The following is a 14101-nucleotide window of genomic DNA, read 5'->3' as shown; positions in this document are numbered from 1 at the left end:
CCAAGATTAACCAACAACGAAAGATTTAACCCAACGACGAGTCTATTTTATATTATAGCGCTATTTGCCGTTTCAAATTTATTTTTCAATTCTTCTTCCCATCAGTGAATCAGTAACAAACAACCGTGACCAATGAGTGTACCGACCAAAAGGATTTAAGTAATTTGGGAAGGAAAAAAAAAAAAAATCATGCATCTTGATCTGGGCAACAAGACAAAAACTAGATACAAACTCTCCTGCCTACGTGGCTATCTCGATTGTAACCAGAGATATATAACCCATATGAGCGTCTCATGGGAATATATCTTGGGTAACAAGGCAAACTCACTCATTTAGCCAAAGTAAGAAATAAAATATCATAAGTTTCCGTTAGAGATGCAACTAAAATAATAAAGTGGCATGAGTACAATGTTGCCAAAACACTTGTATTTAATACACCAGCATTTACTACTCTTATGTACAAAAAAGAGAACCTACTTATCACGTTGTACCTGTTTTACTCATGCAGCCAACCTGCTGAATTTTGGTTCGAATAGCTTTGGTGAGGACCGGGAGCAAAACCCATGGAGCCACCATGTTGACCAGGCCGGGGTGCCCTGGGATCCTAAGTGCCGTCGCTACTGGACATGTGCGGTTGATATCCTAAAGCAGGTTCAGATCCTAAGCGGCCCATCCTCGTGTGGTTCAATTCATCCAACCGAGGTGCATACCGCTGCATGACTGATGTGTTCATTCTGTGCGATAACTCAGCTGCTGGACCAGGATGACTATGGCTGTCAGTAGATGAATACGATCCAATCTGTCCACTCACAGAATCCTGACCCACCAAATAATTACTTATTGAAGAATCAAAATCTTGCTGACCATAGAGGTGAATCTGAGAACATACGTCAGACTCCCTCGTAAATGCATCTTCTGCCTCATTCAAATATGGCCTACAACCAAGGCTATCCAATCTCTCTCTCGTGTGCCCCACAAACAGTTCCTCCGAGTTTGTAGCCCTATAACCAGAATTGGGACCGGTAGACCATCCATGAGTCAGACTCGAGTAAGGCTCATCACTGCTCATGGAGAATCTCCTTCTACCTGTGTCATCAGCAATGTTGAACTTTGTCCCACCATAAGTAGTTCCGAACTGCATGCTTGAACCAGAGTTGCCAGGCTCAGAATGCTGATCTCCTTTTTCAGCAGGCTGAATGCGTGGCAGAATTTCCTTGCATATCTCATCAATGATGTTGTTCCCATCCCCAGGACTCTCGGGTTTTATGCCATCATCAATCAGCATAGGCGCTTCACCATAATGATCATTATTACCTATTGACCGACCATTATTTAAAGAGTCGGAATGATCTTTTGTATACCCTTGTGATGCAGTGATGTGACCATGCTCTTGGGCTATAGCCTTGATGTCAGCAGACCAATCAGGACGACTCCAGATATAGAGTGGTGGCGGCATTACATTCCATTGATCCAATTGTTTGTCATTCGCATCAACAGATCCGGGGAGATAAAAAGACTGAATGGAGACAAGTCACCAATAAATTCACATTCCAAAATTTCAAAACAGATACTAAGATTCAGCCATTTGGATAAACACATACCTTTCCTGACAGAAACTGGGTATCCTCCCAGATCAAATCATAAGCCGATTTCTTTTCATTTAACCTGATGAAAGACACAAATGTAAGAAACTATATGCAAACTGAAGTCCAACTCAAAGGCATGGCCACATTTATGTATGCCTTTGTGTTTAAGAAAGAGAGATGAACAACGGCAAGCAGCTACCTTTGAGTTTCTGGTGGAACAATAAGAATAAGGAGCTTTGGTTTGAACTCAAGAGCCTTGTCGATGAACTTGTTTGCCAAAGCTGCTTTAACTCCAAAAGGAGGGTTTAACCCCATGATCTGCTCAAGTAGAAAAGTTGTGGAGACTGAAACAATTAACACAAAGGTTCTAAAATTCAAATGTCATGATGAAATAAAAACAACCACCAGTTTCCTACCAATTGTGACCCTTTCGGTAATTCCTTTGGTTTTACTTTCATCCAATCTCTCTTCTCAAAACAGAAATCATTCTGCCAAATGAAAATACACACAAAATAATCAGTTTCCCAGTTTTGATGTTTTAAGCCAGTAAAATGCACACTTAACAGCCTTATACCCGACATAGGGAATGAGAAAGAAATGAAAACAATCTTAAGAGACAAAATTGGTCGCAATACGTTTTTTACTTAAAAATGAGGATGAAAAGAATCAAGAGCGAGCAATATAACTCCCAGTGCTGGTTGTCTAAATTGCATTCCATTGTAAGTATAAACCTCAAAAAAGCCAAATCTGAAATACAATAGGTCTTCACAGTGGAAGCACAATGTTCCTTGCATACTGTTGAGAGTATTAATCCCATGTCAGGGAAAGAAGGGACATTGCATGCGCTTATGAGTAATTACTCCCCGCATTGCCAATTGGTTTTATGGTGGAACCACAACTTTCTTCATGGTATCAGAGCCGGTTGTCCCATGTGTGAAGCCCAACGGCCACACATGCTCCACGTCACTAATTTGTGTTGTCCACGTGTTAGGCTTGAAAATTTGCCAAACGTGAGGGGATGGTTGAGAATATTAATCCCAAGTCATGGAAAGAAGGGACCTTGCATGTGCTTATAACTAATTAGGCAACTCCCCATATTGCCAAATGGTATTATGGAGGAATCCCAACGTATATATCCTATAGGCTATTATCATCCAACTACATGTTTGACCACATCCTCATCCCTTATTACGTTTTCCATCAGAAGTGAAGTGCAAAAATATAATGAATAGCTACTCCGAACTCTTCAAACTTTATCATTTAATGGCTGAAAATGCATCTGATAAAGAAAAAGTAGTTCATCCATTTTTTCTTTTTCCGGGTACATTTGTTAGTTGTTCATTATATGGAGCGTGTCCCATAATCTCACTTACTCTGAAATCCCATCAACTGAAATTTCAGGGATAGACTATAAAGCTACATTGGGTGTGTATATTTCTACTAAGTGGTTCAGACCCATCATAAACAGCTAGTGAATAACTTCTAATGATGCAAAAACCGTTCTAGTTTCTACCTTACATCATATCCCACGTTCATCTGTGGTGAACAATGCAACCATGTTTGCATGTGTCACAGATAATATGAATGATGCGGATTGACCAACATTAAAGACTTATATGAATGACTATTACCTTCGGTTGAATAAAGTCATAGTTTTTATAAAAGCAATTCTTCCCCGTCTCTTCAAGTTTCTTCTTCATTACAATGCTGAAATCATTGGCACCACAACAGAAGTCCACTATCTGTACATTGGAACAAAAAGTAATCAGGTACTACCCAATCAACATTATTTTGATGTCGAGGTAATCAACATTGAAAAAAAATAAAATATATAAATATATATATACATATGTAATAAGTCTTTTTCGCCAAAAGGATGAGATTGGCATACATAACTCCTCACTTTGGTCCCTGACAATGAAAATCGATAGAAGTGGTCCTTGGTTTGTCCACCATAAATCATTTTGGTCATTCCGTGAAAAATCCGTCAATATCCTTGTTAAATTGTCATGTGAAAGACCACATGACCACCTTTGTAAGGGTATTTTTGTCAAACCAACCCCTTAACAAGGACATGGACAGATTTTTCATGGAATGACCAAAATGATTCACAGTGGACAAACTCAGGGACCACTTTTATCGATTTTCATTGTCGGGGACTAAAGTGAGGAGTTATGCCAATCTCGGGGACCATTTTAGCAAAAAAGCCTACGTAATAATAAAGAAACCCAGGCTAATCCTACATAACAACCTAAGCTCATGATCCAACATTAATTTCACATTCAGTAAGGAATCAAAACCACATCAGTTCTCTTTCTTATCATATAATATGCACTTTGAGAACAAGTAGACAGTCATCCAACAATTAACTGGCTTATGACTTCTGCAGTGAATATACTTATTGCAAGTTCAATTGTGTAAAGTCAAACAAAAGTTCATAAAGATCATCATGATAACTTTTTGGGTACTAGATGCTTCTGTTGCAGTTTTGCAGAAAAAGAACAGCTATGATTCAACATTTGTTTTATGAGAAAACAATTTTATTGATCAGATACAAATACTTTAGACCAGGTAGTCCACTAAATAAAATGCATCTAAAAGCAGCCTAAGTAGAAACTTTCAACTAACAGAAACGCAAAAAAGCTGAACAGAAACATCTCCGAGCACAGCCAAGGAATAGTCCTCAGAAGTACACTAGATCATCCCATTTCGAAAAACCTTTCTCTAATAAGTGCAGCACTGTTCTTTAGTTTCATTGTTATACAGTTCCTTATTGACATTACAGCTGTACTATAATTGAACCCTGTTAGGGTTTGTCATCAGGTAAACCATTCATCTGCTGCAGTTTTTCTCCTTTGACAATAAATTTTGATGCTTCTGCTATTGTAAAGATGTCAGGTCCTAGAAGTAGTTTCTGAAAGAACTCTATGTTGATACGAATAATGCTGCAAGCTTGCCACAGTTTGTGCCATTGTCATAATCCATGTCGTCACAAACTCAGATGCCGAACATAGTATAAGATTTATACTTCAGTTGGCCCTTACGTGAACAGTAAAATAAAGCGTTCAGGTAAAAGTCCAATTGTGCAAACAAAAAATTACTCATATAGAAAGACAAACAAGAGTCATCAACTGCATAACAAGAAACATCCAAAAGACATACACCTATGTACTAAAATTATCTCACAGATAAAAGCATATAGATCCATACCGTATCTCCATCTTTTGCATACCAATGGAGCCTGTCAGCAATCTGCATATTAAACTCAAGCTTTTAAAATTCTTCAAGGTTTCATTAAGTTCATAATACATGCTCAACGGCTCAAGTTGCAGACCAGATAAATAAGAGGTAAACCTATGTGAGAGTAAATCAAAATTGAATAACCATATAGTATATACCAAGTTACCAACAGAGTTTAATTCACAAAATGATATGTGAAAGCACGAGTAAACCAAAAGTCCGCAGCACTGTGTGAATTTTTGGGTGATTTGGTGGCAAGTCACACTAGAATTTCGAAGCTTAGATATTTTTGCTCTTTTGTCTAACTGGTGAACCTATTGTCCGATACTGGAGATTATTTTGCAACTTCTTGACTTTGTCTACTGATAAAGTTTTCCTTCTCAACAGAAAACAAATTAAAGAAATCCAAAAGTCATGTGGGATCTCATTATCTTTAAAACTGGAGGAAGCATAACACAACCATGAATTTTTCATTGTCAAGATGAGCTTAAGCATAAGCAACCACACCAAACATGTGTGGGTTGGACATCTTCATAAACGCAAGTTTCCTCTAAATAAATAATTCATTACAACCCAAGCTGAGAAGAAAGTATAAGCAGTAATAAGTTAGCAAAAGAGTGCATCATAACTTTGAAATGTAAAAAACTTGAACACAACCAAATTACCTCTTTTAATTTGTCCACCTTTGTAAAATGACGACCAAAGGACGTGTAGCGCATTCCATGCATGAAAGGTGCAAGATATACTCTCAGCTTGTCCTGCATGAAAATGAATCAATAAATTAATGGGAAACTAGAAAACACAACAGTTATCTGGTGAACCTTTAATACACATTACGTACAAATAAAATCACACAACAAACTCAACCACAAAAAGAAAGAGAAAATAGGAAACAAAGAGAAAATAGGAAACAAAGAAAAATTAAGATCAGAGAGAGAGAGAGAGAGAGAGAGAGAGAGAGAGAGAGAGAGAGAGAGAGAGAGAGAGAAAGAGAGATGCTACAAATATAGCTCTTAATATAGAGTTCAGGCACAGGGATGCACAAAACGCTCGCCATTACACATTTGAAAATGTAACATGTCACAAACTTAGCTACAATAATTTATAGAATTCATATGTGAATGAGCCTATAAGCATGTACCAAATGACTTCCTTATCAAAGTGTGGACTAACTTTGCTAACCCTAGAACAATGTGGATGAAGAATAACAGCATATGCCAACCTAGTAAGGTTGTCAGTACAGCTCATGTTTTTAAATGTTATTGGCTCATTTGAGCTTGGCTTGTAAAGAAACAAGCCACTCAAAAAAATTACTACAGCTTGATATTAAATTAAAAATGCAAGTCAAACTAGTCAAGATAGTGTCCAACTTGGATTTCATCACAAGACACCTCTCTTTGAATTGAGGTTGCCTCATTTATTTGTGCTTCAGGTGCAAGGTCCATATCCTTCGCTCATTATGTCAAGTCATGCTTTAAGCTCATTTCGCTCTAAATTCAGCTTAGACAAATGCAAGCCAACCTCATGCCTGAAACCAACATTCAAAGCCCAACTTAGAGCCTAGTTAGTCAAGCTTGCTAAAACTCAGCAAATTACGTTTTAGCACTATGATACTAGGTTTAACTTGGCTATTTTACAACCCCACACCCGAACCACAAACCAAGCATAACCTGAACTAAAAGAATAGACAATTAGCTGAGATGTGCAAATCTAGTACACATGGCACACAGACAGCAAACATCAATGCAGGAAACCTAAAGCTTAAAACAATATCAAGATGAATAATCTTTGCCTAATCATAAGTTGTAGGATAGCGAGACTGGACTAGAAAACCACCTTCCACTTGTAAATCTGGTGAACAACCTCAGGAGCACAAACAGCCTCTGAATCTTCAGCACTGCATCCTTCCTCTAGTTTCCGTAATGCCATTCGAACAGCCTAAAATACACATGGATATCATTATCAAACACATGATAAGAGAAATCATCAAAAGTCCACACTTTTTTGCAGTGCAAAATAGCTGTTGAAATTTCCCAGTGATGTACCTCAATTGAGCCTTCTACCTTTCCCATTGTAATGTTCCTTTCCACAACATTTTTGGACGAGGATTGATGAGTCGATGGAACTGTGTGCTTTCTTATAACATCTTCCAGAGTTATTGAAGACGCAGCATCTTTCATTAAAGACAATAACCTGCATTGCAAGAAATCAAAGAACGACTCAAACCTTAAATCAATTGTCTTGTCCGCAACTGTGGTAAGTCCTTGTAAAGTATCCAATCATATATGTGTGTGCACGCACACACGTGTTGAGAGAGAGAGAGAGAGAGAGTAATACACACACACTCTCTCGAATATACTAGTCCCTAGGAACACGCTCACGCATAATCCAATTTTAGTTTTTTGTTATTTTTTAAAAACTCGACGCAAAACTAATGAAAAGGAGATGATGGGTATGTGGGTTGGGGGGGGGGGGGGGGGGGTAACCACTAGCCCAACCTACGTGGCGTTTGATCATAGAATTTTAATTTACTTTGATTTTTCAAATTCTTGTTAGTTATTTACACTTTACCCCCAGTATATTTAATTGTCTTAGAAATTAAGTTAAATGGTGTACTTTTAGTATTGAATTTTCACCTTCAAGGCATTCTCCCTTATATATTAAATGAAAGATGTTATGCTATTAACAAATGCTTTAAAGAGTTATAAAGCATAAACAGAACAGAATTGGTAAATAATTTCAACTTAAGTTACCTCCTCTCTGTAGCTGGATCTAAAGATGGTGGTGCGCTGGTCAACTTTTTTGAGGCAGGATTAAATATTGCCAAATCACGCTCCCCATCAGGTTTTCCCTGCTTCCCCGACTTCACTTGCAAAGACTCCTTCCTACAGGCATATAGCTGATCACCCAATGAGGTATTTTGTTCCGCAGCCACAGAAATCTTAGCTTTCTTTTTCAAAGCACAATTCACTTTCAGCTTTCCTGATGTATCTAACCCAGCAGGTAGTTTTTTACTAATTCTGCTACCACCCACTTTTGCGGTAGAAGATGACTTCAGCTTCTCTTTAGATATCATAGGAGCAGTTTGGCCCCTATAGAATTCTTTGGCAGAAAGCTTTCTCTTATTCGTCACAGATATCTCTCTATCTTGAAGGGATTCTGATGTCCGTTTTTTCTTTTTCTCTACAAAATCGGTCTTCTTTTGAATAAAAGTAGTCCTCTTTTCTTTAACTCCAGGGAATTTTATGTGGTCCCTTATTGGCGTTTCAATGTCTTTAATCATCTCATGCTTTCTAATCCAAAGAAAAAGAAAAAAAGCATTCAGAAAAATTAAATCAAACAAAATAATGAACAAAATCAGCTCACAAAAATAATACTTACGTGCAATATATTAGTACACGGTTAGGTAATAGACCTTCCCAAGCTCTTGTTGTTGCACCTTCATCCTCTGTGTCTTCCTCCCCTTCGTCTTCCTCCTCTTCGTCTTCCTCTGTTTTTTGAAATACAATCTCCCTGATACAAGCAATTTAAGCATAAGCCATTTATACACAGGAAAAAAAAAAAAAAGACCAAAGCATGGTCTCCTAAGAGCATATAAAAATAAAAACAAAAAAGAACAATTAAGAAGATTACTCTGGCAAGCATTTCCTGTGGTAGGATTTAGGACAACGCCGACACACAGCAAACTGCAACTGAGGATCCTTCTTGTTCTCTCCTTGTTCACAAATGCAGCATTTATGAATCGGACACGTAAAAGATTCCCCCAGATCAATTTTTTTCTCAAGTTCTTCAGCAGAGACTCCATCGTCTTTATAAATGAGTTTTGCAATGCAATGTGGATGGTAAAATTGACCACAGGTTGCAGAAACACAGGGGAAGACCTAACAAAATTGATAAAAATGTTTTTTAAGTGTAAACCACACATAAGAATAATACTTTGATGACGACAATACAAAAAGGCAGAAAAGAGCATAAGACTGATGAAAACAATAGGAAAAGGTAGAAAAGGCAGTATAATACTTTGATTATGATATATATATATATATATATATATATATAGATAGATATATGCATATTTGTATGTATGTGTGTATATGAGTCCCTTCTATTGAGGGATCACTAGAATAATTTTATCAGAGGGACACCTTGTATAGCCTGCTCTGGATTGTAGTATAATGATTTGAACAGTCTTTCATTCATAGATCACACTTAAAAAAAAAAAAAAAAAAAAAAAAAAAAAAAAAAAAAAAAAAAAAAGACAGTCACTGTTCCAAGAAAACACTAAAATGACAACATTTAATTGAATGGTTAAACTATTTCCAATTTGGGTGTTTCATTGCAATGATGTTTTTTGAGGGAAGGACCTAAGAGTTAGACCATTTGGATCATTGAAATATAATGTGGAGCGGGCACTATCTTGTATCCCTCAATTAAGCTTATCTAACATATGACTAATCCTCCCCCAGTAAAATTAACAACAAAACGTTAAAAATTCCAGACCCTTTACTAAAGAAATTAAATTGCTTTAAAACCCCCAATTTAACCATTGGCTTCTTGGATGTGCAGGTGGTATTTGAAATGATTGGTTTGTGTTGGTTTTGCACCCGGTTGCCTTTGCATTGTTGGAAATTGACTCACTGGGCTTGGTCAAAGTAATAGAGCTCAAACAATAAAAAGGTGCGTTGTGAATCTGTGATGAGTGATGACCATTCTTAGGGGTACCATGGATGCAGAGAAACGCCAAGTTTCTCCAAGAAACTGTATTTGGGATAAAACTACATGTTTTAACTTCTCTTTAGGTTTCCACTTCAAAGAGTTTTAAGGGGTACCACTCTGTTTATGATAATAGTGTCTCTATATGTTCACAAAAGGCTAGTCTTACATTATTATCCTGCATTGCCAAAGGTTATTCATATTTTCATTCTTCCAGATGATTTAAGGATAAGTATCATTCTATGTGTACCTTTCCTATTACCAAAATACATTTCTCATTGAAAGAACAAAAAAATTAACCAGGAAAATAAATGGGTAAAGAACTCTGACTAAAATGACCATGTTCAAATTCATATCAGTACCAGGGAGATTCCATTAATTAACGATGGGCCAGATGGAAAATGTTGAGTAGAATGAAAATCAAGAAGGAAGAAAGCATATTATAAAAATAAAAATAAAAACAAAAAAGGAATTCCAACAAGAAATGACGCTCAAAAGATGAAGAACTACAAACACACTGAAGAAAAGATAACCTAAGATTGCATCATAAAAAAGCACAACAAAGGAAACAAAAAGAAGTATAGTCAAAGAATGAGATCAGCAGAGCGTAGCAGAAGACTTTGAGCGAGTATACCTAACACTACTGATCCCAAGAAGCTAAATTCAGAACAATACATCATGTTGCCACACAAACAAAATTAGAACACTACATCAGTATTGCTTCATTACGAACAATGTAGAAAAACTGAAAAATTCATGGTTCTGAAATTACATTCTTAAACTAATCAAGCTAGCATGTAAACACCAGCTATGTAGAAAATAATTCATACCTCAGCCCCTGAAGATTTATCAGAGGAGCCTAACTTCCCACAAGCATAGCATTGATGCTGTTTATAATGACAGTTCTTGCAGAAGAATTTTTGAATAGCCTGCCAAGTTCAGAGCATAAAATAAAATAATCATAATATCAATAACAAAAAGAAACCACCAAACGGAAAGAGAAAAAGATTCACATCAAAAGTGAATACGAAGAGCATACTTCTACTTCATCCTGGGTAAAGCCAAGGGTCTCACACATAGAATGCTCACCATCCTTGACAGTTGCGTGAAATGACCTTAGGCATCTCCCTTCACAACTGCAGAGCAAAAAATATATACGTTGATGCACTAACTTCTAGGAAATCAAGTTATTTAAAAAATGTTGATATCATAAAGCTTTCATAAGTATGAGCAACAGAGCATACTGCAATAGAGTGCCACCATCATCACAAAAAGCACAAACAGAATCAAACAGGTTATCATCGTCGTTGGACTCGTCTTCAGCGTCAATCATATCTTCTTCCGCATCATCAACTATAAATCCTGGTTTTGTTGTAGCTTGAATGTCCTGAATATCCAACGAGTACACTGGCTCAAACACAATAACATGAAACTAAAAGAAAAATTAATGAGCTAAAAATTAGAGAGCTAAAGGATAAAATTGAGCTAATGAAAGAGAAAACAAGTAAGTAGTAGAAGATGACCTGATCATATAGTTTCCTCTTGTTGGTCTTCTCTTCAAGTAAATTGAGTAAAAACTGTTCAAAACACAGTATGCAATTTTATTTAACCGTGCATAAACATAAGGACAGTTTGTAGTTTGTGCAGAATGATAAGAACAGAAAATATTACGGAGTGAAAACAAAATGAAGCTAAAATCAAGTGAAAGAAGAGCAAGCAAAGAGAAAGCTTGAATCATAATATAATTCACAAAACAGAAGGTTTGATTCACCATCTAAGGTTCATATAGTCAATTAATGAATAAGCAGGTAGTACTTAGAGCTCAACATGTTCACATAAAGGTTCCCAAATCTGTAAGTTTTAATTTTACATTTAAAACAAGAACGAGGAAGGATGAAACAGTACTGGTTTGCCTGCTCCAAAATCCAGATTGAAAACCTATATTGAAGAATACCAACCATAACCACCATAATACCCCAACTGAATAAAAGATTATGCAGTGTGCCACTTCTACCTATTACTGCAATACAATTTATATGTTCAAACAACTTGACGTGATTTGACATTGATGAGAAATATCTCACAGATTATCTCAGGCAAAAATCCTTGTTCGTTCATTCAGAACAGAAAAACTTGCAGCAGAGCATTTAAAGTACAAAAATCAGGTGAAGGACAATTTTGGTGAATTTTCTCAAGATGGCTCCAAGAACTTTGAAGAGCATGACCCACATACTATGCATCTAACTGATGGCGTCTACTTAAACTACGTATGTTGAATTTTCCCAGATATGCTTCCAGTATTAGGACTTCGACTAAACGTTCATTTGCACTGCACAGAAGGCAAAAGAGTAGAAAAGAGAACTCTGAAATATCTGGAAACTATTTACTGATATGAATTGTTGGAAAAATGACTAATCACGTGGTACAGTTACAATGATAAGAAAAGAAGATAGACAAAACCTTGCACTTTGCTAACGCATCATCCCTTTTAACAGCTTCACTAATTAGAGGAATGTGATTCAGCAGGTCATTCTGAGAAGGCCTGACCTTGTACAAGCTGCAAAATGGGGGAATCCGTCAAACTTCGGTGTAAGAAAAAGTCGAAAGTGAAGAGATGTTTAAAAGATCCAAAGATACCTGAAAACTTTAGATAAGTGATCCCACAAAGATTTTGCAGATGTCTCAGGATTTCTGCTCACATAGTGAAGGAACTGCAGTGTTATCAAGATTGACCTTATTACTTCCTCGAAGCTCTTCCTCGGCTTCTGAAGCTTGAGCCAGTTATTTTCCTTAGAGAGCACCGATATCTCAGGATCGACATTGGAAAGATCAAACCGCCACGCGATAACATGCTTATACAGTTTCTGAAGCCCATTATCGTTAGTGCCACGCACAAATATCTGCATTTTCTTGCCGTCTTGCCTCTCACACTCACTCCACTGAATTGGCAAAACGTGAAATGAGATGGGTTCATCGCTGTCATCTACAAAATGGTAATTTGAAACGGATTGTGGCACCGCCTCTGCCTCATCATCCGACGATTCCATGCCCTAATTCAACTCACACTATAAATTCACACCTACACATATAATCAAACAATGAACTTTTCAACAATGCAGAGCAGTACAGCACCTAATCACAGTGCAAAAATCAACGGAAAATAGAGGGAGATAAAAGCTACAGAATCGAATTGAGAATTGGGCTCTAGCCAGGGCTAATAGAATTATCGGGAATTCTTGGAACCAAAGTCGAAATTGGACTAACGAATTTGATAATTTTTGCTTTTAATTTGAACCCTAAAAGGAAAATTAAAAAAATAAATTGGGAATTGAACAATTGTGTACCTAATTGGATTGAAGAAAAAACCAAGCTTCGTCCTCAAACGCTCTCAATCACGTTCCCCAATTTGCTACGAAATTTGAATTTCCCATTATATATGTGGCGGTAAGGAAAATTAGGAAAGGAAAATCACGAACGAATCAGTTTACTCCCTTACTCCGTACTAGCCCAGCGCATCGACGTGTCGTTTATTGTAAATAATGGTTTGATACCGTGAGAGTCTGAACGCACGTAGTGTTTTACGCGCACGATTATGACACGTAGTCGAAAGTTCTGCATTTCCTTTTTAATTTAGTGGAGATTTTTCAGTGTCGTGAACACGACTCAGTATATTTTGGTTCACAACCAATTGTGATACACAATTGGACGGGAACAACACTTGGCTCACAACCGAATTCATGCAAGTCTTCCAAAATGAAGATTAGAACCAAAAAATTCATATTCAAAATCCTCTAAACAAGTTTAACATGACAGTTAGCACCCTCTTTATTACAGGTACCAAAAGTAAGAAGAAAAACAAACAGCAACAAAGGGCTAGCAAATGCAAGTTACATATGAACTTTTTGGCAGCTACAATTGCTTCTTCGTACATGATACAACAACATTGGCTCATGTCCAGTGTCGATCGATGTTGAACTTGAGATGATCATGTCCAGGAACAAATCAAAATTAACAAGTAGTTTTACAAGTACATTAAATTTTTAGAATGTTGAACCACAGTGGCTCAAAAAGCTATTCTCCCCATTTCACTCAAATTTGAATCTTCTTCCTCGCACTTTATGTCAGTTTAGTGTACAAGGTTGATTTTATAAAAAGAAAATGAGGAAAAACTTGTTGCTCTATTATCGACTGTAACCAGCACTGGCTAGATTCTCTCCCACACATTGTTAGTACTGTTTGTATGCGATTTTGTATTTCATTTAGTGAAGAGCTTGAAGAAAAAATGGATTGATTTTCACTTTGGATTTTCTAGGAAGGAAGAAGACGGTGATTCATTGATATCTCACACACTGCATGGGAGAAATATTCCCTTTGCAAGGAGGGGAGCCATCTCTCTCTTACGTCATAATCAAATCTAGCCGTTCAAATAAAATACCATATAAGATGCTTACAATGGTCATGAGCTATGACTCACAACTAAATCTAAGCAATGCACATAGACTATGATCCAATGGTTCACATTAGATCAGCAATTACACTTAACTAACCAAAAACATATTCAA

The 14101-nt window shown here is 36.9% G+C and overlaps 1 protein-coding gene across 1 annotated transcript; it reads right to left on the bottom strand.

The window, feature by feature from the left end:
* Positions 1–331: 331 nt before the first annotated feature.
* On the bottom strand, positions 332–13138 carry LOC137743652 (protein ENHANCED DOWNY MILDEW 2). The gene is made up of 20 exons (XM_088679898.1): positions 12884–13138; positions 12177–12618; positions 12000–12096; positions 11063–11116; positions 10784–10926; positions 10579–10675; positions 10370–10468; positions 8460–8707; positions 8208–8339; positions 7580–8119; positions 6872–7019; positions 6663–6764; positions 5492–5584; positions 4797–4838; positions 3218–3328; positions 2003–2074; positions 1786–1904; positions 1602–1665; positions 670–1516; positions 332–596 (listed from the first exon to the last, which is right to left on the bottom strand). The coding sequence occupies exons 2-20, from the start codon at positions 12584–12586 to the stop codon at positions 481–483; spliced, it is 3534 nt and encodes a 1177-aa protein (XP_088536024.1). The 5' UTR covers positions 12587–12618; positions 12884–13138; the 3' UTR covers positions 332–480.
* Positions 13139–14101: the final 963 nt, after the last annotated feature.

The sequence above is a fragment of the Pyrus communis genome, chromosome 11 (genome assembly GCF_041283825.1).
Source record: "Pyrus communis isolate YQ-2024b chromosome 11, ASM4128382v1, whole genome shotgun sequence".
Taxonomy (NCBI): domain Eukaryota; kingdom Viridiplantae; phylum Streptophyta; class Magnoliopsida; order Rosales; family Rosaceae; genus Pyrus; species Pyrus communis.
Note: the sequence above shows the minus strand (reverse complement) of the source record. Positions and strands in the feature narration are given on the sequence as shown.

Excerpts from the sequence above, each read along its gene's own strand:
- LOC137743652 (XM_088679898.1), bottom strand. The coding sequence starts at position 12,586 with ATGGAATCGTCGGATGATGAGGCAGAGGCGGTGCCACAATCCGTTTCA. Across the intron at positions 7,020-7,579 it reads GATCCAGCTACAGAGAGGAG|GTTATTGTCTTTAATGAAAG; the intron begins GTAACTTAAGTT and ends CTTGCAATGCAG. Across the intron at positions 1,666-1,785 it reads GTTCCACCAGAAACTCAAAG|GTTAAATGAAAAGAAATCGG; the intron begins GTAGCTGCTTGC and ends GTCTTTCATCAG.